The sequence below is a fragment of the Ceratosolen solmsi genome, unplaced genomic scaffold, assembly GCF_000503995.2.
Source record: "Ceratosolen solmsi marchali unplaced genomic scaffold, CerSol_1.0 scaffold45, whole genome shotgun sequence".
Taxonomy (NCBI): domain Eukaryota; kingdom Metazoa; phylum Arthropoda; class Insecta; order Hymenoptera; family Agaonidae; genus Ceratosolen; species Ceratosolen solmsi.
Genome location: NW_011948436.1, coordinates 2,549,978 through 2,573,578, shown reverse-complemented (window position 1 = coordinate 2,573,578; position 23,601 = coordinate 2,549,978). Strand labels below are relative to the sequence as shown.

The 23,601-nt window shown below is 31.6% G+C and overlaps 2 protein-coding genes across 6 annotated transcripts; one reads left to right on the top strand and one right to left on the bottom strand.

Moving 5' to 3' along the window:
- The first annotated feature begins 1,255 nt into the window (after positions 1-1,255).
- Tao (Serine/threonine-protein kinase Tao) lies at positions 1,256-17,156 on the top strand. Of its 5 annotated transcripts, XM_011503186.1 has the most exons (14): positions 1,256-1,335; positions 1,904-2,083; positions 3,555-4,069; positions 6,336-6,684; positions 7,813-7,988; positions 8,297-8,459; positions 9,494-9,837; positions 10,034-10,279; positions 10,523-10,750; positions 11,000-11,239; positions 11,542-11,799; positions 12,284-12,540; positions 13,115-13,197; positions 16,623-17,156. In XM_011503186.1, the coding sequence occupies exons 2-14, from the start codon at positions 2,077-2,079 to the stop codon at positions 16,631-16,633; spliced, it is 2,877 nt and encodes a 958-aa protein (XP_011501488.1). In that variant the 5' UTR covers positions 1,256-1,335; positions 1,904-2,076; the 3' UTR covers positions 16,634-17,156. The 5 variants fall into 5 exon arrangements, with proteins under 5 accessions (XP_011501488.1, XP_011501487.1, XP_011501484.1 ...); XM_011503185.1 differs by lacking the exon at positions 16,623-17,156 and having other exon boundaries at positions 9,515-9,837; positions 13,115-13,544; XM_011503182.1 differs by lacking the exon at positions 16,623-17,156 and having other exon boundaries at positions 13,115-13,544.
- Positions 17,157-20,375: 3,219 nt separating this feature from the next.
- Nipsnap (protein nipsnap) lies at positions 20,376-22,989 on the bottom strand. The gene is made up of 5 exons (XM_011503181.1): positions 22,842-22,989; positions 22,436-22,618; positions 21,817-21,985; positions 21,219-21,486; positions 20,376-20,699 (listed from the first exon to the last, which is right to left on the bottom strand). The coding sequence occupies exons 1-5, from the start codon at positions 22,922-22,924 to the stop codon at positions 20,551-20,553; spliced, it is 852 nt and encodes a 283-aa protein (XP_011501483.1). The 5' UTR covers positions 22,925-22,989; the 3' UTR covers positions 20,376-20,550.
- Positions 22,990-23,601: the final 612 nt, after the last annotated feature.

Sequence of the window (23,601 nt, the reverse complement as noted above, 5' to 3'; positions counted from 1 at the left end):
ACAGCATACGTGCGCACGCACACCTTTCAAATGAAAAATCTACCAAAGAAATACACATTCATGATAATATGCGATTCTTCCGTGTGCCAGAGAGAAACAGAAGACAATACAGTACCATATCAAAGTCCGTTAGCTTTTTAGCATCTGGTAGTACTGATATGAACGATCAGGATAAAGATGGACAGTGAGAGAGGGAGACAGGAGGTGAGATCGAGGCTGTATAAGCAGTCTACATATCAGTGCTGAAAGAAAGACGAAACGAGAGATAGATAGAGAGAGAGAGAGAGAGAGAGAGAGAGAGAGAGAGAGAGAGAGAGAGAGAGAGAAAGCGCCCTAGTCGCATGCACGCACACGTCTGATGCACGAGCGCTCGTTCTATGATATATCTATACAACGTCAGTGTGATACAGAGTAGCGACTTTTCTCTCTCGCACTATTTCGCGTTCGGGCGTGTGCGCGAGTCTGTGAGCGCGCCTGCATGACACGTACGGGGCGTGTACTTTCCGGGGGCTTTCCGCTCTCTCGTGGCCGAGAGACGAGGCAATATTATCCGTGTACCTCTTCCGCGTCCTCGTCGTCCTAGAAGTGCACCATCGAACGGCTTCTGACGGAACGGACGAGAGCCGAGCTGTCCATATTCCGCCGTTCGCCCCCGCGTTCATCAGCTCTGTCCGGACGGCTTCGAAGATGCCGCGGAGACCGCCGGCGCAGCAGCAGCCAGCAGCCGTGGCAGTGGCTACATCCACCACATCATCCTCGTCGTCGTGAGAGCGCGGGAGTAAGAAAAAGAGAGAGAGAGAGAGAGAGAGAGAGAGATAGATAGATAGAGAAGGAGAAAAAGAGAGACTGCGCGCACGCGTGTGCGTGCGTGCGTGCGTGCGTCTGTACGTGCGTGCGTGCGTGCGCGAGAGAGCGAGAGTGAGGAAGAGCAAAGGAGAGAGAAAAGAGAGAGAGAGAGAGAGAGAGAGAGAGAGACAGAGGGAGAGAGAAGAAAGGAAGACAAACGGAGAAAACGACGACAGCAGCCGTGAACTTCGCCGCTCAGCGTGCGCATGCCTCCTCCTCCTCCTCCTCCTCCTCCTCTGCAACAGCAAGCAGCAACAGCAGTGAGCAACAGCAGCAGCAGTAACAGCAACATTAACAGCAACAGCAACAGCAATAACAACAATAACAACAGCAGCACCACCACACCATCACCTCCTCCTTCTTCTCCTTCTCCTCTATCTCCACCACCACCACTACGACCACCACCACCACCGCCACCGCCACCACTACTACAACTACCACTGCCATCACTACCACCACCGCACACAGTTTAATCTCGCCATTTTGGAGGTGAGAGAAAAGAAAAATAATATACACGCGTGAGCTACTTGTCTTCCTTCGTTTGGGGAAGGACACTACGAAGTTTATTAAAGTTTATTGCACACGTTTGTGTTCTCTCTCTCTCTCTCTCTCTCTATCTATCTGTCTCTCTCTTTCTCTCTTGCTCTTTCTATTTATCTCTCCCCCTCACCCTCTTTCTCTCGCTCTCTCATTCTACTCTCTACTCTCTCTATTATCTACTATCTGCTATCTACTCTACTCGTTACTCTATATTTTTACTTTTCCTCCGTCTTGCATGGACATACATACATATACACACGCACGTACACACAGAGTTGCATGTTCTGCCTTTCTCTTATTTATCTCTCTCACTCTCTCTCTCTCTCTCTCTCTCTCTCTATGTCTGTCTCTGGCTCTCTCCCTGTTTTTACTATCCCTCTATCTCTATCTTTTTACATTCCCTTGTTTGCCTTGTACTGTATATGAAGCTTCCTCTTATTGCAATTGGAAACCTTTTCCTGTAGTTATGGGTCTGCGTGTATACACAATTTTCCATCATGCTTAATGTAATTTTCAGATTTCACAAAGTGAGTGTTCAAAACAGTGAGTAGTACCATCCACTTTTCCAGGGGATGCAGGTTAATTGCTACTCATCCAAGAGTGTTATAAGTATTTCCCCCTTTAGGGGAAATTCAGCCAGGAAGACTTATGTTGTCATGGAGCTCACCTTGGATCACCACTGATCTCTAAATGCTTTGTGAGTGCTTTTATTTAACCGAAAAATCTTTATTTTATTTGTGTGCCTACGTTGCTTTAATTTACTCAACATTCATTTACATTAAAATATTTGATTTCATTTACAGTAATAGTGCAAATGGTCCGGTTATAATTACAAGCTTTATAACACATCTACTGTTAATTTTCACATTAGATTATTATTTCTTGAATTTCTTACATAATAAGGATACTTTTAATTTTTTAAAGATTAATTTCTAACTTTATTAATTAGGTAATTAGTATTGTTGAGCTATACAATAATAGGCAAGTTTTTGTTATTTTTATATAACATCCTTTGACAAAGGTATTGCACTAGAAAAGTACTTTAATATGCTGAGAAGCGAAAATATTTTATTGGAAATGATTAACCATTTTTATTTATATAACCATTATTGATCTGTAAGCTGTTGGAAGCTTCAGCTCTTGCTTATTAATCTTCTAATTAAACGTATTTATGAATTTTTTGATATTATTTTCATAACAAAAAAATTAAAATAATTAAAATCAAATTTTCATAAAACAAGAATACTAAACTAAATGTGATAATTAAATTGATATTAATATATTGTTTTCATTGTGGTTAGGTTTTATAACAAAACGATTATACTAACGACAAATATCTTTTATAACGTGGTATAATTTGTGAATTTAATTAATGCCAAATCTTTGAATTATTTCCAGTCGCGCAAGGCAATGCCTGGTCATCTTTATACAAAGTTTAACAATCTTTCCCTCTCTTTATCTTCTGTTCTTACAAAAGATGTACCTACATTAGTTCTGGTCTTTGTTATATGAGATATGTGTTTTTATCAAATATTGTGATAAAAGAGCTGTGATTAAATCAATAAGTCACTGATGCACTAATTCTTTTCCTTTAAAATTCATTGCTTCACTCTGTAGCGTAGCAAAGATTATTCAGAGAATACACGAAGGAACAATGTGATAAAATCAATTTCTGTATTAGAATATTGATATTACGGCGGAACTAAAAATTTTTCAAAAGCCTCATTGTAACTTGTAAATTATAAAAACTATATAACACAGAGTAATGAGAGCGTTTCCTTAATGCACAGTAATTACTCTTAATGTATAATGTACCGACAATAGGAACAATAGCAAATATATCACATAAAGTATATGTATAAATAATGGGAGCTATGAGCATAATTGCTAGCAAAGTAATCATGACTCTGTTAACTTAATAAATTTAGAATTTGTCTGCTCTCAGTCTCAATTTCATCTTGGCCAGCGTCATTACTCGGCTTTTATTTTGTGGTTGGATTTCTCGTGTTTATCCAATCATAAACGAGGAACGTCAATTTTCCAAATTATTATCTCCTTTATTGGAATGTTACGTCACATATCGAATGAGAATACATTAGAGAAGGTTGAATTAATCATTCATTTTGACATTCTGGTGCAGCGATGAACCTTTGATCGAACGTTTACAGGCCAAGCGACCTACGGCCAGGGTGATGGACTGACAGAGGATAGTAAGCTGGCGCACGTTTGGGTCGAGGACCAGCAGTCCTCAACTACCACCAAGCAGGATAGACGAGAGTCGAAGCTGGAAGTCGAGGCGGGCAACAACGAGGGCGGCGGCGGGGGCGTGGGCGGCGGACATAGGAAGGCCCTTGGCCGTCCCCGCGACAGTCAGATTATGCCGGTAGTGCCGAGGCCGGGCAGCCTTAAGGATCCGGATATCGCCGAGCTCTTCGAGAAGAACGATCCGGAGAAGATATTCGAAGACCTGAGGGAGATCGGCCATGGCAGCTTTGGCGCGGTTTACTACGCCAGGTGCTTGCTCACCAAGGAGATCGTCGCCATTAAGAAAATGTCCTATCTGGGCAAGCAGACGATGGAAAAATGGCAGGATATACTCAAGGAAATACGTTTCCTCAGACAGCTTAAACATCCCAATACCATCGAATATAAAGGCTGCTATCTCAGGGACCATACTGCCTGGGCAAGTGACACTTCCTTTTATTATTTCCATATTTATGTGCAAGTTAACTTTGCACATCGATGCTTCTCTCATTAAATTCAAATGCTTTGATGTTTGCAATTTCATTGTTTTAATTATTGAATCGCAAGCTTACACAATTACAAACAATACGTCTACTTATTGTTTTTGGGTCGATAGACTGTTTCACTTATATGCCTTAAAAAATTTTCAATGTAAACTTACAATTTCTTCATTAGGATTATTCAACTGGACTCTCTTTTAATAAGTTTATTAGAATTTGTATTAATATTCATTACTGCAATTTGAATTATGCGGTATGAATACCTGTATGTTATTTGATTTTATTACAAATCATTCGTGTCTTATCATTGATAAGATCAAAAACCACCATAATAATTATACTTAATTTATTTGATATATTTTGTACCTTTAGTGTCAATAAAAGACAAAAATGATTAAGATGATGATAATATTTAATTTCAAAGCAGATTAAATTTTTTCCACTTACATATAACTTTCAAAATTAAATTATCATCAACCATATCATTTTATGAATTATTAAATCATTAGATCTTGTATGTTTTTATAAGAGCTTTGATTAAATGTTTCATTTAAATACTTCCTTTACCTTACTATATCTTATGCTACAATGTTTTAAATTACTAAAAAGCATGTAGTTTTAACATAGAGATAATTTTCTATAATTAATTAAATTTAGAAAATATTCTTTTGTTAAATTTTGCAATTAGCATTTAATAAAAAATTGTAGCTTTGTAACCCCCCTCCCCCTCACTACCCCTCCCCCTCCCACCCAATCCCCACAATTCCATGATAATTTTCAACTTATTTTACAAGGTTATTTATCAATATTAAATAAGATTAATATTGTTTTTATTATAATGACTTTAGCAATTAATGATTAGGTCTAATCATACTTATTTTAAATTGTTTATTATTGTAATAGAAGTGAAGATTACGCGATTTGTTTAATGCTACATAAAAGTTATAAGGAATTGGATGATTATATTTAATTATAGTCAAATTTATGTTTTATAGCATAACTTAAATGAATATTAATAAGTTTTAGAAAATTTTTATTTTGAATGGTATTAATAAAAAATAAAATAAAGGTCAAAGAGTCTTTTTAGACATGGATTTCTCGATATTATTTTATTTTTTCATCAGAATTATTTGTATTTTTTACATACTTGATAAATATTCACATTAACAGAAATCTAAATTCAATATTTCATTATTAATTAAAAACAATATTTACAATTAATAAATCGTAAGTTTATTTAAAACATTGAAAGTTATAGATAATTTGCATGAACTTATTCGATTCAATTTAATTGTTAAAATTATATTTAAATTACTTAATTTTTGTACCTATTTAATGTAAAAATATGTACACTTAGGAACGTTTCTATGAATTTATATTAAACTCTTTTAAATGCAATAAAAAATATTTAAACAATGAACAATATGTTTAGAATTTTAAGGATTGGCCTAATGAGGTTTCAAGCAGTCACAAACATTTTAACTACATTTTTTAATTACTGTCATTTTTTTGTCATTATAAATAATAATTACATTCGAGAAAAAAAAAAGAAGAAAAATAACGACCTTATCTAGACAAGATATTGTTAAAGTATAAATTCGTTAAATTAAATTAATTAACGAAATACTTGGCTATTGTATTTTTCGTTTTGTTCCTAATTATGGTTTATGATATATACTCCGATAATAAAACCATTAGCGTTATCATTTTGTTTTTGATATGGAAATGTAATTTAACATATACCTTGAGATTAGTGTCTTGATAATAGTTGTAATCCTTAAAACCCTTATGCTAACTATTTATATATTTATTATATATTTATATATGCGACACTATGTTTAATGCCCATTAGGTACCAAATTTTGCGTATCTTCGATGAAAAAGTATAATGTATGATATATATGATTAATTTGTATCATTATGACCGAAAACCACAAACGTACACGTCGTTATTTGGCATATTGGACTATACATAAATTTGCATATATATATATATAAGTGAAGCCGTTATTAAAGAATTTACAAATAACATGCCGAAATGCATAAATTGCAAGTAAAATAAATTTTTATGTTAATAATGAGTTAATAATAATCTTGTAATCTAATAAGTCTTTAAAATTATCCATCGAAGCATTAAGCATTTAAAAGAAATCTAATATATGGCTGCGGGTAATAACGATGGACTTCACATTTTGTCATGCACAGCTGGTGATGGAGTACTGCCTCGGCTCGGCGTCGGACATCATCGAGGTGCACAAGAGGCCGCTAAAGGAAGACGAGATTTCGGCCATCTGCGAAGGCGTGCTAAGGGGCCTACACTACCTGCACTCGTTGGGCAGGATCCATCGAGACGTAAAGGCTGGCAACATCTTGCTCACGGAAAACGGCACCGTGAAACTCGCCGATTTTGGCTCGGCGAGCGTCAAATGTCCGGCTAATAGCTTCGTCGGCACGCCTTACTGGATGGCTCCCGAGGTTATACTCGCCATGGACGAGGGCCAGTATGACGGCAAGGTCGACGTCTGGTCCTTGGGGATCACGTGCATCGAATTAGGTATGGCTTACAGTGCTTTCATTGGTGAACGACTTTCGTTTTCTCAAATTCTCTCTCTCTCTCTCTCTCTCTCTCTCTCACTCTTCTCTTCCTTTCCCTTCCCTTCTCTTCCTTTCCCTTCCCTTTCCTTCCATTCCCTTCCATTCCCTTCCCTTCCATTCCCTTCCCTTCCCATCCCTTCCCATCCCTTCCCTTCCCTTCCCTTCCCATCCCATCCTTTTCCCTCCCCCCTCCCGCAACCGCCAATGAAACTACGGATTTCTACGTTCGACTTTAACTTGCCTCACTGAGTTGTCTTAATTAATACTTCGTTTCAATTTTAATGGCGATGACGTTCCCAATTGCTACCGTTTTTGCCGTTGAACATTATTTATAATATTAGAGAATAATATTCAATAATAAATTATACAGATAATCAAGTACATGATAGAAAATGCTTATTTTGTTAAATATATGCGCCAAGTGGCCTCTTTAATATATTGCCTTTAATATTCCTCGTTACATTTGCTTATAGTCTTCATTTTATTGTCCCAATAAGTTTACGTAAATTATGCTTATTTCATAAAATAGATGAATTTCAAATAAAATGATTAATTTAATAACTAACGCATAAATCGAAAAAAAATGCATATACATACGTATTGATACTTCATATAATAATCTTTTAAAAAAGAAATCAAAATGGACTTTATTAACTGTTATTCTGAAATTGTTCTGAAAGAAAGCCCTAATCACGAGTATTTTAAATTTATTTACTATTGATATTGAAGAAATCAATAAACTCATAATGCATCGTAATATGAATATTTGTATTTTTAATTTCTCATTAAAGTTATGACGTTAAAAGAAATCTAACTAAATTCTTTGACATGCTTGATATATTTTATCACTACCAGTGATGTTCAGTCAAAATGAAAAGTTTTCATTTGAAATATTATATTCCAGCAATTTTAATGTCCTATACTTTGCAGACTTTACACATAGGACATATATTATATATATAAATTTGTGTGTTTCTATGTGTGTAGCAGCAGCAGTCATTGTGATCGTCTTATACATTTCGGCATAGTATTTTTTTTTAATTTTTTTTTTTTTTTTATAATATTTGAATTTCTGTTGGGTTTATAGCGGAACGGAAACCGCCTTATTTCAACATGAACGCAATGAGTGCTCTCTATCATATTGCCCAAAACGAAAGACCGACGTTGAACTCGGCCGAGTGGACGGACGTATTCCGTCACTTCGTCGAAGTCTGCCTTACTAAAAGTCCTAGCGAAAGGCCAACTTCCGGGAAATTGTTATCGGTGAGTATTTTAAATCATTCGCCTGCCATAATTAATATCTTTCTACGTCATTGAATTAATCACTTTACGCACTACTTTTAATACATACGAATTTTATTTGAATAATATGTACATAATATCTATAGTTTCAATAATCGAGTTATTTAGGTTATTATTTAAATTTTTTATTAATTGTTATCTTTTATTTTTGTTGTGATAATAATTGTATATGTTTAATATATTTTTTATTATGTGGATTTCATATTGTGGATGTTAATTGTCGAGTATATTATATAAAACAAAAAAAAAAATTATATATTATTTTCCAGCATCAATTCGTCACAAGAACTCGATCATCTCAAGTTTTAATAGATCTTATAGGTAGAACGAAAGCTGCTGTTCGAGAATTGGATAATTTGAATTATCGAAAAATGAAGAAAATTCTAATGATTGACACTTGCGAAACCGAGAGTCAAGTCGGCGATGCCGATGGTAACTCATTCTTTTATTTTATTTATTTGTTTTATTACAATTACTTATCATTACTTATCAATAATACGTAAAAGCCAAGAATTAAATGAGACTCTAATAAAATGAATTTACTTCTATATTGAAATTTAATTACAGTATTATATAGTATTTTTGTTGTGGATATAAATAGAGCGCAAGAACATATAAATTATTAAATTCATATCAGTGACATATTTAGTTATCTTTTGGTTAGAAAATAATCTTAAATTTAAATTACATTAAATATGACAAGCAAATGATTTAATTGATTTGAATAAATATATTTTTTTCTCTCTTTATTTTGTACTAAGGAATAATTTTTAACTTTAATAATAATTCTCATTTCTATTTAATTTTTTTTCTGGATACATAATTTACACTGGTTTAAATAAATATTTACTTAATCTTTTACAAGAGATTTCATTTTATTCTGTTTGTATTATATCGAATGACAAAAATATAGTTTTATGTAATTAGATGATTTTACTTTATTTCATTATGTATTTTATTATGTAATGTATAATTTGTATACTAAATGTATGTATTATAAAGTTCAAAAGCATTCTAAACGATATTTTTTGCTTATCATACGATAATGTAATGAATTAACGATGAAAGAATATGCTATACTAATGTAAAATCGTATGAATATTAATGATCGCAATGCGAGTATAGATGAAATGTTGAATTAACTAGTGTTAAACAAATCGTTGCTTTGAATTGCTCTCAAAAAAGTCGATCTTATGATTTTCATTCGAAAAATAAATTTATCCATTATCTTATGGAGTTATATAAATTCATTGTAATTGAAAAGTGAATTCCGCCTATTCATTGACGAATTTTCTTTTAGAGTTATTTATTAAAGTAATCGTGGGATTATCTTGAGGAAATAAACTGATTTATCAATTAAGGTTGAAACTCGAGTTCAATTTTCAATGAAAAAATGCCGCTCGCTTAAATGGGAGCCCTAGATGCAATTATGCTTGACGAGATTACGATTATTTTCTGACACGCAGACACTCCTGACGAACAAACAGGTGGCGACAGCAGCAAAAGTAACAGCATCACCTCGGAGCACTCTATCCATTCTATGGGGGTCTCGGCGAGCTCGCAAAGCTCCTCTACTAATAGCCTTCCACTGCCCAACACCGATGCCAACGACTACACAGGCTCTGTTAGAAATCGTCACAAGATGTCAGCTGGCGTTACGGCGAATTTACTCGAACACGGAGCTAATAATTTCGCGACCATCAGGACAACGTCGATTGTGACGAAGCAGCAGAAGGAGCACATGCAAGAGGAGATGCACGAACAGATGAGCGGCTATAAGAGGATGAGGCGAGAGCATCATGGTGCACTGGTGAGATTATGATGAAAAATTAATGATCAAATGTTATACGCGTTATATTACCAGATTTAATCACTTTGCAATTTAATCATCGATTGCTTGGGAAATAATCAAGATAACTCATCAAAGTCTTAAGAAACGGAGTATCTGAATTGATGAGCAAAAATTCAAGTAGTAATTTTAAGTTAACGTTATTTATTTTGTGTAGGTCAAGTTAGAGGAACGATGCAAAATGGAAGTTGAGTCTCACAAACAGTTGCTTGAGAAGGAATATGAAAGTCTCATGCAACAATTTAGCAAAGAATTAGAAAAATTGCAAGCCAGGCATCATCAGGAGCTCGATCGAAAATTAAAGCAAAATCAAAACGCAGAGAAGAAACTTCATAAGGAAATAACGAGCAGGCACGAAGCCGATCGCAAAGCACTCGAAGCCCAACAGAAGCGCGAATACAAGGTAACAAGTGTTTTTATTATTTATGCTATATCTCTTACCTCTCCATGCTTATGTAATAATAAAATTATTAATGATGGTAAATTTTTCTAATATTTTCTTAAAGCATGTGTTGAAATTCAAAATTCAATAATGAAACACATTCAAATTAACACGATGTTCTAATGTTCAAAGAGGTACAAATATTTAAAGAACATTTCACTTGTATATCTATTGATTGTGTATATCTATTTGTTTAATTAATAGGCGTATAAGGAACGGTGGAAGAAGGAACTTTCACAAGACGAGGTTACGCCAAAGCGACAACGAGACGCTACTCTTCAAAGTCAAAAGGATAGTTTGAAACAAATGGAGGCGCAAGAGGAGCAGCGACTCGCACGCGGACAGCGGGAATACCTCGATCTTGAAATACGAAAGTTCCGTAGAAAAAAGTTACTCACTTTCCATAGCCTTGAGCAGGAACTTCTTCGCGAAGTAAGTATACGTGCCGATACTTTTGTGACATATAATGAAATATAAAGTGATATTCATATTTTATCGACCGTTAATCTTTAATTTGATATATTGAAAGTAATAATATTTAGTTTGAGAATTTTATGATTTATCTTAAGGTGAATAATATTTGTGTGATTGTCAGTTAAATAGTTCTATTCTATATATAGTTATATTCATTTTAGCACTATTACAAAATACTTTATAAACGTTTGCTTTTGAACTAACTAGGAATTGAATAAGAGGCAACAACAATTGGAACAAGCTCATGCTATGCTCTTGCGTCATCATGAGAAAACGCAGGAATTGGAATACAGACAACAGAGAGCAGTTCATGCCCTTCGTGAGGAACAAATCCATCGGCAGCACTCAACCGAACTTAGCAATCAGCGAGATTATATGCAACGGGCCGAGCGTGATTTGCGAAAGAAGCATGCACTTGAGCTAAAACAACAACCCAAAAGTCTGAAGGTAAACACGTCATATAATATTGACAATCATATTTGCTTTATAATTAATTCAATGGTTTTGCTTCATAAATATTTAATTAGTTGTGGGATATATTTATTTAAAAATAAATATGCACTTATGCAAAATTAACTCTTCGATATTTAACGATACATGGAAATATGAAGAAGAGTATCCTTAGATTCTTTAACGTAGTTGTGAATTTTCATTAAGGCTTTTTGACTTATTGAAAAAAAAAAATTTTCTAATTATTGACAATACTTTTAAATTTATATTAAAGCCTGTAAATTTATAATATTTTGCAGCAAAAAGAAATGCAAATCAGAAAACAGTTTAGGGAAACGTGTAAAATTCAAACGCGCCAGTATAAAGCACTTAAGGCTCAGATATTGCAAATGACACCGAAGGATGAACAAAAGGCTGTAATTAAGAAATTAAAAGAGGAACAAAGGCGGAAACTCGCACTTCTGGGCGATCAGTATGAGCAAAGTATCGCTGAAATGCTTCAGAAACAAAGTATTCGCTTGGACGAATCACAAGAAATTGAGTGCCAGATTCTTAAGGTATTGATTTTTACTGATAATTATTCCAATGTGATTTACAACATAATAACTAACTTTTAAATTAAATAAATCAATGTTCATTTTATTAAAAATTTCAGCTAGGCTTTTACTTAACTTTAACTTTATTCCTATCGCTAATTTACAAGTAAATTTTTAAGAATTTCAATCTTTAATGTTATTATTATATGTATCATCTTGTTATACAAAAATCGAGGTGTCTGAAATAATTTAATTCATTGTATTTACAATTATTTGATTACGTATATGCTTTGATTATAATGGTTAATGTGATTTTTTCATTATTTATCGAAGAGTCAGCAGTATTTTTTCAATTTCAATTTTAAGACAACATATAAGGAGCCAATTCTTCTTATAATTAATTCTCTTCTTGCAAAAGTATAGAAAAGCATAATCTGAACATAACGCAAACGGAAATCATTATTAGCATGACATTAATATGTGCTATTACACTTTGTTATTATAGCAAAGATTAAATCATGAACTGGAGATTCTTATGGCGTATCAATCGAAGAACAAGATGCAGGCGGAGGCTCAGAGAGATCGTGAACGACGCGAGCTGGAGGATCGGGTCTCGGTGAGACGGGCACTTCTCGAAAAGAAGCTCGAAGACGAGACGCAGAAGATATTACACGAACGTAGTGAGCGAATACGACTGCTATACGAAAAGCAGGAGCGCGAGCTACAGCAATTCGACGAGGAAAGTGTGAGAATTGGCTTCAGGTTAGAACAGTATTTTTATTAATATAAGGAAAATTATTATTAAGTAAAATGTATAAATAACTTCTGATTTTTTTAATATGCTACTATAAAGAAACTTAAAATATGATGCTTTAAAGCTTTCGTTAAGCTTATTGGCTCGAAAAATTAACAAATGATACACGCTGTATATATTTTATATATCGTAAATTATATGATAACTATATGGAATATGCGTTAATGTAACTTTGATTTAATTCATTCATTTGATTCAAGAGCTCATGAAAATCTGTAATTGAAAAGAACGTTGTTTGACAATTATATTATGAATTTGAATGTTTATAAACTATTTTCTTTCAAAATTTGATATAACAATGCAGGAAAGCATGAAAATAACGATTTTATTTTTAATTATTTTTAATTTTTAATTTACTTCAATTAAGACTGGATATTAAAATTGTTCGAAAATGCGTTGTTACAAGTGAGATTTTATGAGTTATAAAATTACATCAATTGATTTTCGCGACATATTGTTATTGACATATAGTGAAATTATTAAGAACACATTAATTAACGCAATTGTGATTGATATTTTCAGTGCACTGGCAATAGCCGAAGCTTCGAAAGAGTCTTACCCGGACGACGAGAGCCTCAGCGGTTCAATGTTAAGCCTGGCTCATAGTAATAGCTCTACATCTTTTCCCCCTAATAGTCTTTAATCTTAATATTTCGTGTTAAAATGTAATGTCCGCCTGTAATCCCGCGAATATGGAGCTCGTTTAATTTATAATACAGGCCAGACAGGTGTCGACTCACTCGAATTTCGGGTATGCGTATTGGATCAGAACGTAACGATCACCTTCAATTCTTTAAACGGTTTTTTATTCCAAGGAAATGAGCGCGACCATTACTTTATGGCCAAGTTAGCATTCTATCCTTGATCTCTCCCTCTTCCTCACATTCTTGCACCCTTTCCTTACCTCTGACTCGCATAAAACTTATTTTCTAGCTTCTCTTCATAATTTTATTTAAATAAGGATAATCGCTTGTTTTGTATAAATTTGATACTCATAATAGTCTGTAGAATTTTTTTTTTTTTTTTTTTTTTTTTTTTTTGTTTCGGAGATTTTAGAGATTTTTTTTACACAATTTCTTTTTTATTTGCAAATTTCAAAAAAAAAAATAATCTCTATATATCTATCTATCTATCTATCTATCTAATTATCTAAAAATAAGTATACATCTATCTATTTATCTATCTATTTCATATATCGCTTTTTGAAAACATAAGTATTTAAAAAGAATTTCAATATTATTAAACTTTACTTTTATATCTATCGCTTCATTTAAAATAATGTTTTTAATTTGATATTTGTTGAGTCAAACTCAATGTGCGCGTTTAAATAACGCAATTCACAACTTGTTACATTGAAATTTTTTACTAAAAAAAAATTTTGTCTGATTTTACAAAAATGTGTTTGTCAAAAAAAGTAGATCCATATACGCATTTTCTTATTTATTTTCTTTTTTTTTTTCTTTTTTTTTTGTATTTTAAGAATGATAATTTGTGTATATATCCTTGGATATTGATATTAGGATAATAGATTGTGTCTTTATAGTGATATGCATCTGTATACCACTTGATTATGCTTTGTCTTAATTCTGAAATCAATTTAATAAATTCATATACAACATTCATCTTTATTTTAAATAAAGTATTAATACAAGCACTATACACGCGCGTGCGCACACACACACACACATTAATATACACTTATATATAAATATAGAAACACAAAACATAATAAAAAATTAAAGACAAGTATACTAACAAATCATAAAATTTCATTACGATATGCTGTGTTTTAATTTATTTATTATCAAGAGTATCAAATCATTTCTTTTATTTTTTTTTATTTTTTTTTTTTATTTTTTTTTTTTTTTATTAAAGTAATAAAAATTGAATCAAATGAACATATAATTAAATATGGTTCACAAATTTAATTTTTAGATATTCTATGTGAAATTTTTTTATTGAAACCATATTCTTTTCAAGAAAATTCTTAACAACTTCATTAATGTGCTTACATTGTCTTCCAATTTAGGACTATCAGTTTGCAGATGATAACAGATTTTAAATTTTTCTTTTTTCCATATAAATCACGTTTAAGAAATTTCGTATGTCATGCTTTTATCATACATAATTGTATACAGACATGTATTTAAAATAACGTGTGTAATTTATATATTAAGAATAAAATATTGAGTTTATGAATTCATTCATAAATTTTGAAAGAATTCAAGATTAATATTTGTTAATAATTATGTAGGGTTTTGTCCAATAGTCTCACGATAATAAATAAAATGTAAACGTTTAGCGTACGCTAATTATGAAAATATGCCTATTAAGAATTCGTGAACTTGCGCTTTAATCCAGTACACATCCCGACTTAATATCTATAAAATACAACGTGCTCTAAAAATTTTACAAAATGAATTAAAAAAAAAAAAATAATAATAATATTAATAACAGACTTTTTAATCTCACTCGCTCTTTCCCCATGGTAAGGGAAAACACTTTTTATACGCAGATATAATTATCATTAAAAAATATTCTATAATTATTACTTTAACGTTACAAAGTGTCTAACTGAATATAAAATAAAAAAAAAATAAAATAATGTAACGGATGAATACGCGATTGTGACAGTTTTACATACCGATGGTGCGGATTTTGTTTGTTATTTAATGATAAAATAGTTTTGGAATATGTAGATTATACAAGAAAGTATTTGTATATTCGATTTCGTTTATTCCTTTAAAGAGTCGTGTAAGTCGTTAGTGTAGTTTTACAAAATTAATAAAAACACAAAGTAAGTTATGTGCTTGCATAAGGTAAAGAAAATCTAGACGTAAATGTATGTGCAAAAAATATTCATAATGTTAATGAACATTGCTGTTTTTTTAGTAAGGATCGTAATGGTCAAAAAGTAATTTTTCCTAATTTTATTGTCTATAAGGTGCCAATCCAATGATAACGATTTTAAATTTGAAAATTTTTATACATCACTCGTGTGTAAGCTGTGTAAATTTAGAGAGAACGAAGCTGAGTTTAAGTGATACCCATTGGAAAAATTTATTGTAATTAGTAGTGATGGGAAATTAGTTTTCATGATTTATTTACATTGCTGAATAGTTATATAGTAGTGTTTAAGCGATCGATTGATAAGAAATGAAAACGGAATAAACTAAATTAGCTAATGGAAATTAAAAATTATGTGGTCGGAAAATTCATAGAAATTTGAATTTAATCAAAAGATTCTTGATTGTGCGAGGGAACAGCGAAGAAAATTTTCCAAGGGGTTATAGAGCGAGAAAAGCAACAAAGAACATGTAGTAAAGTCAACATGAGTCACAATCGATCGATTTTTATTTGAAAGAAAGAAAAAAAAAAGTACGCGAGCCTGCTTACCGCGATTACACGTCACTCATCGAAGAGGACATCCGTAGTATTTATTTATACAGAATCGACGGTGAACCACTCGAGCTGGTCAAGGAACTGCGCTGAAAATTAATTTTATGGGCTTCGTAGTAATTATAATGCTTCGTAAACTGCAATGTTCAAAGCTACGAATGCAAAGAACATCAGAAATTTTGTAATGGTAAATATAGAAAATCATTTAGTAAGTTAAAATCTGTTATATACTTTCGACTGTACATTATTTTTAAAATCATTCTGCTTTACTTTAATTAATTCAAATTAGTGACAATCCATTGTACGTAAAGGTTTTATTTAATTTTAATTTAAATATTTAATGAAGATCTTTTATTTCAAATAAGGCAATTATTATACGCAATTAGTTTAATTACAGCAAGAGTTCTTATATTTTAATAATTTTTCAATATAAAACTTTTTATAATGTTTGTTAACTTAATAATACTTTTTAGATGATTTTTTTTCTCCATTTTTGTTTAGTTTTGTTATTTTGTTTTTTGTTTTGTTTTCATATTTACCAGCAAATGATGAAATTAATATTATAATACTTCATCTGTAATTTATAAATTGTACATTGTAAAGAAGCACTTCATTCACTTATGTTATTCAGAGTTGCAATAATGAAGCAGAATGACAAATGAACCCCATCTGATTTTTTCGGCCGGAAAATCCACTCCACTTCCTGGCATCACTAGCTGGGTCTCATGGGATTACGTCGCTTATTCATCTTCCGGAAACCTGTCGAGGTGCTCGATAAACTCACCACTGAATACCCGTTATGCTACAGTAGTTAAGCCGCTTCATTCATATATTAATTGCGTTGTATTTTACGTTTAACTTCAAATTGACAATTGCTTGTTAGATAATTTTTTTCTCAAATATTTTCCTATTCACACTTGGAGAGCATATTTTTCAATAATAAATGTATACTGCATGTAGCGTACCATTAACCATAGAGTGAAGCTTGGTGCTTTATCCCGTTAATCATTATATATACAATTTTAAACTGATATTCAGCTGCGAACGCATTTAAATGTCCGTTGTAATTAAATTAGTAATCTTGTCTTATTAGTTTATTAGATCAGCGCTCGTCGTAAAATATGTCCTTCGTTCAAAACACTAAAGAGCTTGAAATGAAAAAAAAAAAAAAAAAAACAATTTACCCTTTTAAAAGTTAAGAAATTATTTTCTGCAGATGTTCGCGATAACGTCTTATACTTTTGTTAACGGAGCCGTTGGCATTTTCTATTCTAGCCAAACCAAAGCCAATTTCTCAACAATATACGCGATGAATGAACTAGCAATTTATAAAATCGTGACACATGTCGTCCGTTAGATTTCCGTGAAGTACGTTTGGGATATAGCAACGTAATTCCATCAAGGAAGGATTTTTCTTTCACTGATAATCAGCGTGGTTCTTTTGTATTTACTTAATTACTTGTGTGCACCACAGCGCATACACGTACAATCTATTGCGATCATTATGAGGCAAAAGATAAAAAGAAATGTGTATCGAAGAGATAAAGGCTTAAAGTTCCGATCGTCCAATGTTTGGAAGTTGGAACTTTGGCGATATATAATAGATAAAAATTATTATTTCAGCGTTTTGTTAGTTTGTACTGTATATATAAAAAAAAAAAAAATAATATTGACTATAAACGCGTGTGTGCATACGTGTATTATTCGTATGTCTCTATTGTTATAAAAAGGAACACTAGGTAAAGTCACTTTAAATTCGCAGATATTTAAGTTTTTAAGAAATCATGAGAATATCTATAAAACCATGAGAATGCCGTCAATTATATGTAAAGAGTAATAAATAAGCATTTTCATTATTATAGATTTTCTATGAACTGTTTTTGAATAATTAAATCATCTACCTACACTTCGTTTTGCTTAACATTTGTACGTGAAATTTTTACATTCCTTAAATCTTCGTAATGTTTTGATTACGTAAGGGATACGTATTTATAATTACGTTTTAAAGTGACTTTATCGCATTTAAAATATATATATCCAGCCAAAGATATAAAAATTTTGTCCAGCTCGCTGTGCTTCTTATGCATATAGAAGAGAGAAGGAATCGCGTTTCTTGTTGTCCATTTTTTTCTCTCTAGTTTTTTTCGTTGTAAATTCCAAGTTAATGATCCGAGTTCCGCGTATTTGCCAGTAAGTTTCTCACGTAATCTTCTCTTTCTTTTTCCTTTTTTTTCTCTTTTTTTTTTATTTATTTTTTTTTTTTTTTATACCCCAGGGAGAAAAAAATATACGTATATTATAAGATTTGTATCCGAAAATAATGTACTAATTTTTTTTTTTTTATGTTTTCAAAATGATAATTTAATTACTTACTATCGTCGCCAATAAAGTAATAACCAGAAAAAAATAAATAATGTTAACTATCCATTTTTCATATCTATTCATTATTGTATAAGGGGTATTTGAAGATGAACGTCGGTATAAAAAAAATTGACCTAAGATCTTTGAAAAAACTAAAGTAAACAATTAATAAGCTGCTATTATGTATATTATGTAAAATTATTTTTATTCCAAATTAAGATCGTATAATTTTGTATGGTTTTATATTGTAGAATTTAATTCACTTTAAGTCATAAATTTTTGAAAAAATTTAATGTTAACAATTATATTTTTACAAGTTTTAATCAATGTTATTTATCAATCAATTGTTCAACTTTATTTGATATTTGTAGACATAATAAGAAAATTTGGTATAAAGATTAAGAAAAATGTAGTGTAGTAATGATACATAATTTTTCTCCGGGGATTTTTCCGTCATTACATCTCGCAGCTCTGTTCCTTCCTGAATTCTCACGCATTGTACGACAAATGCAAATCTCATCAGCATTGCGTGGAAGAATGTATGAATACGTGAACTACGTAATCATAAAAGAAAACTTTTATACGAGTAGGCGTAACAAAAAATAAAATAAAGAAACGGAACCCCCTCTAGCAGGTTGCAAAAAAAAAAAAAATTAGAAAAAAAAAGTAAGCATACGTAGAGTAATTCTATACGTTTTTTTTATATAATCGCAGAGTATGAAAGATTGAAAGAAAGAAAAAAATGTTAAGAAAAATTAATTTGTGCAATGTTGAAGAAGAAGGACGTATTCGTAGGAGTCATTGCGCTACATTGTAAGTTAAGCATGCGCGCGTGCGCATAAAGACAAGTCAATGCTCTCCACATCTCACACATACAAATATTCGATGAAATTGCGCATGTACGGTTTGGTGCCAATCAAATCGTAATTTATGCCGAAGGAAGAAGCGACGTCAGATGCTCATTTGTCAATGAATTTTTCTCGAACAGCTGTGCGTGTAACTACGGATTTTACATGTTGTCTATTACTGGAAGTACAAGAACGGCACACGAAAAAAGGGACAAGAGAAGAGATGAATGAAAGAATGAAAAAAAACGAAATAATTAATAAAACTTTGTAGCTAAGTAACCGAACGAAAATGAAAAACAGTATGTATATGTGTGTGTGTATATATATATATATATATATATATAGATATATAGATATATAGATATATATATATATATATATATATATAGATATATAGATATATAGATATATATATATATATATATATATATAGAAAACAAAAACATAGTCGGACATTTTTGACCGGTCTTAATGATTACGATAATTATTTTTATCTCTAAGTTTAGGTAGAGCATAAAATACATTTTGTAACTTGAAAAATAAAAAGTGAGGACAGAAAGAAAACAAGAATGCTATATATAAAAAAATAATACAAAAAGTAAATAAATAAAGTAAAAAAAAAAAAAAGTATAATGGAATAAAGCAAGCGAAATACTCGCGCCGCGCGATCCGATGTGAAGTGCATCTCACAATCGTCAACGGAGCGTCAAAGGTTCAAAAAAAGAACAAGAATGAAACGAACAAAGATATTGAAGAGAAAAATGGAAGGGGCTACTCGAACCCGCTACGTCGATTAGATAATAAAATAAAAAAAAAAAATAAAAAATTGATATTAAAAATATTTTATTTTTGATGTATTTTATATGATATGCACCCATTAAGTTGTCGTTGTTTTTCTTTTCTTTTTTTTTTTATTTTTGTGTACAAAATCTTTTATTTAACATTTTCGATATAGTTACAAATATTTTTTTCTACCTTCCTTACCTCACTCACATAAAATATAATACCATTCTGTATAAACAAATTGTTGAATATTTGAACTTTAGTATTTTATTTTCACCCTACCCTATACATACATAAACTTTGATAAAAATTTTCTACGGAAAAATGATTAATTTTATACATTACAATTACAATGCCGTTACAATTAAGATTTTTTTTTTGTTTTTTTTTGTTTTTGTTTTGTTTCGTTTTTGTACAATTTTTTATTGATTATATAATTAGTTTACACATATACAAAGCTAATAAACATCATTTAAACACAATTGCAGCGCTTTGTGCCTTCCTTCTACAATTCAATAGTGCGTATGGATCTTCGATTCTTTTGCTTTTAAATTTGAAATTTTCATTTTATTTTGTCGGCGAGAAAGTCGTCGGATTAAGAATGCGACAGTGCATTTCGCGAATTAGGGGAACTGTATAAGCGACACATTCGTCCCATCCGGGTGATCTCCAGGCACTTTCACGCGTCTCTTTGCGTGACTGTAGGTCCTTGTAGCCTAAATTTTAATGAAATTAAAAATATTTTATCGTTTTAGCATATCTATGATAAAAAAGAAGAAGGTATATTTATTATGAGAATAACGTATCCAATGGAACTTTCACTAATCTCTTATTTAACGAATGAATACTTCATCCAGAGTACATTACTTTCGTCTCAATATATTAATAGTAATTAAACTGGAAAGAATTGAATAATTGTCAATTTAAGTTTGACTAATGCATTCAAACTATTAAACTTATTTTTACGTTTTAAGTTTGTCGTGCAAAGCAACAGCCAAGACAGCGAGAGATTATTGATAAGAATAATTGATCGTTTTTCAATATTTATTCATATGATTATTTACAACAAAAAAGAAAAGAAAATCATTTTAAATGTATTTCGGCAAATTTGTAGAAAAAGCTCTTTTTAAGTAGGCATATCTTTCTTATGAATCCTAACAATAATTTCTTTTAAATTCTTTCGTAATTATAATTCGAAATAAAAAATTTGTCTATTAATCAAATATTTAACTTACACCATATATGATGGACATTGTAAAGACGTCCAATTTGTGAAAAAAATCCAGCAAATGCTTCATCATTATTACGCCTGAAATTGATGGCTCTTGCCCAATTGTTTCCCCATTCGATCATTGTTCCTGGCTTTAAACTATAACTTCGAATTTCGTATTTATTAACGTTATTTCTTGTGACTATTGGTGGCCAGTAACTAAATGCTAATAGATATTGTAAATGCCGTGATCTTAAATAATTACCACGTTCTTTCAAAAGCTTTTGATATGCCTAAATGAAAAATTATGTAAATTATTTTCCATACAAGTAATGTAAATCGAATAAGTAGAATAAATTTCAAATAGAAAATACCGTGTTTTGCTATTAATCAATACTTAGTTTATATGATTTTTATAATTCTATTAAGTTAAAAATATTCATTGCTCGTGTTTAATTATTATCAATTGTTCGTATGTCGCAATTGTATTTAAATATTATGTACTTAATATTATGTACGAGTATTTCATTAATAGCAATAAATAAAAAATATGCACTTTGTATTTTCTCTCTCTCTCTCTCTCTATCTCTCTCTCTCTCTCTATCTCTTGTTTAAAAACTTACATCATCTTTGGCAAGAAGTGCTTGTGCTTTATCAATATTTTGAAATCCTCCACTGTATTGCCATAAATGAAGTGCTTGATCTAAATCTCCTACTTCGACGGTCCATGAGCCAACAAGTTCCAAATTAAGTTCTTGTCTTTTGGAGTGAATATGATTGACATTTTCAGCGCTAAAAATTAACGAATCAATAAATTCATTTTAGACAAAAAAAAAAAAAAAAACATTCATTTTTAGTTGAAATTAGTGTATATTGAATGTTGATGTTATTCATATATATATATATATATATATATATATATATATATAATTATTATTATATAATGATTAAATCGCAAGAGAAATGATAAATTAACCAAAGATTCAAATGAACTTTGGACTAGCGTTGAAAGCTACGAGCAGGAAAATATATTAAAAATATTAAGAAACATTTAATCGTGAACCGTATTATCGTTGTAAATATTTTGATGCGTGCTAAAATTAAATCTACCTTTTAAAATTCAATTCTAAATATTGCGTCTCTCAATTCGATTAACTATTGTATATATATATATATATGCAAAGGAGTTTTTATGTCGCAAGGTCATACGGGCGCTTTATCGTATCTACTTTTGGCACTCACTAATTCGCCAAGTACTTGTCATAAGAGTCAGGACGGATATTGTGCGTGTGAAGGGCGTAGATGACCTGCTTGTCCGACAACATCCTCGAGTGCGGCTCCTTCGTTGGCTCGATTTTCCGCACCAAGAGTTTGCTGAACCATCCTTCGCTTATGTCCAGGCGCTCCGCTGACTTCGTCACACACCTTCGGGAAATAAAAGCAAGGGGTCAGGTGCGCGCACACACACGCGTGCGCGGACATGGCTCGCGTTACACATAAACACCGACAAGTGACAATCACGATGTGTATATACGATGAACGTAGCTCCACTGTGTATTCGAACAGTTTTCAAATTTTAAAGCGAAATACCATGGAGCTTCGGAAATTAGGGCACGCGAATGGATTTAAGAAGATTTTTGGCCATTACCTCGTGCTACTGGCTAGTGGAAAATTCGTTTTGCCGAGGATCGGCTGCAGAGCTCCGAAGTTCCTTCTCATCGAGGCGGCCATTCTTCTAGGAGCCGTCGTGAATCGAGTTCCCGGGTACGCTCGACCAATCGTTGCTTCTATTGATAAAAGCATCGGTGAAGCCATTGCCGGTAGCACAATAAATTTCGCCGGCAAATTCGAAGCTGACGCTTTTTAAATCTTCGATTATGGAGAGCGAGAATTATGTAATGGGACAATAGATTAGATGAATTTTATTTATAAATGAATTGTATTGAGCGAGTAATGAACTGTGATCTTCCAACACCTCAATAATATCGAATGTTTACCTCCTATTCATGTTCTCCTCTTGTTCCGAGCGTTTCACTAATTAATTTATTATTATTATACTGTCGCTTCTCGATATTATCAATATAAATAACCTTATAAAGATAATAAACAATTATAAAATTTTTCATTTTTCATTCGATGCATTGCTTGCTTTAAAGTCATAATAGACTTGTTTTAAACATTTCAACAAAACATTTAATAGAGAAAAAATAATTCAATAATTCGCAATACTTTGAGAGAAATGTGAACAATTTGAATATCGATGTACTATTTGAAATTATCGTGTATTTAAAAATCATCAAACTCTTTCAATTTGAAATAGAAACAAACAGACAAACAAAATATATTAAACTTTTAGAACAGTCGATGTACGAGGATTTTATTTATTGTTTTTTCAATAATCTTCCAAA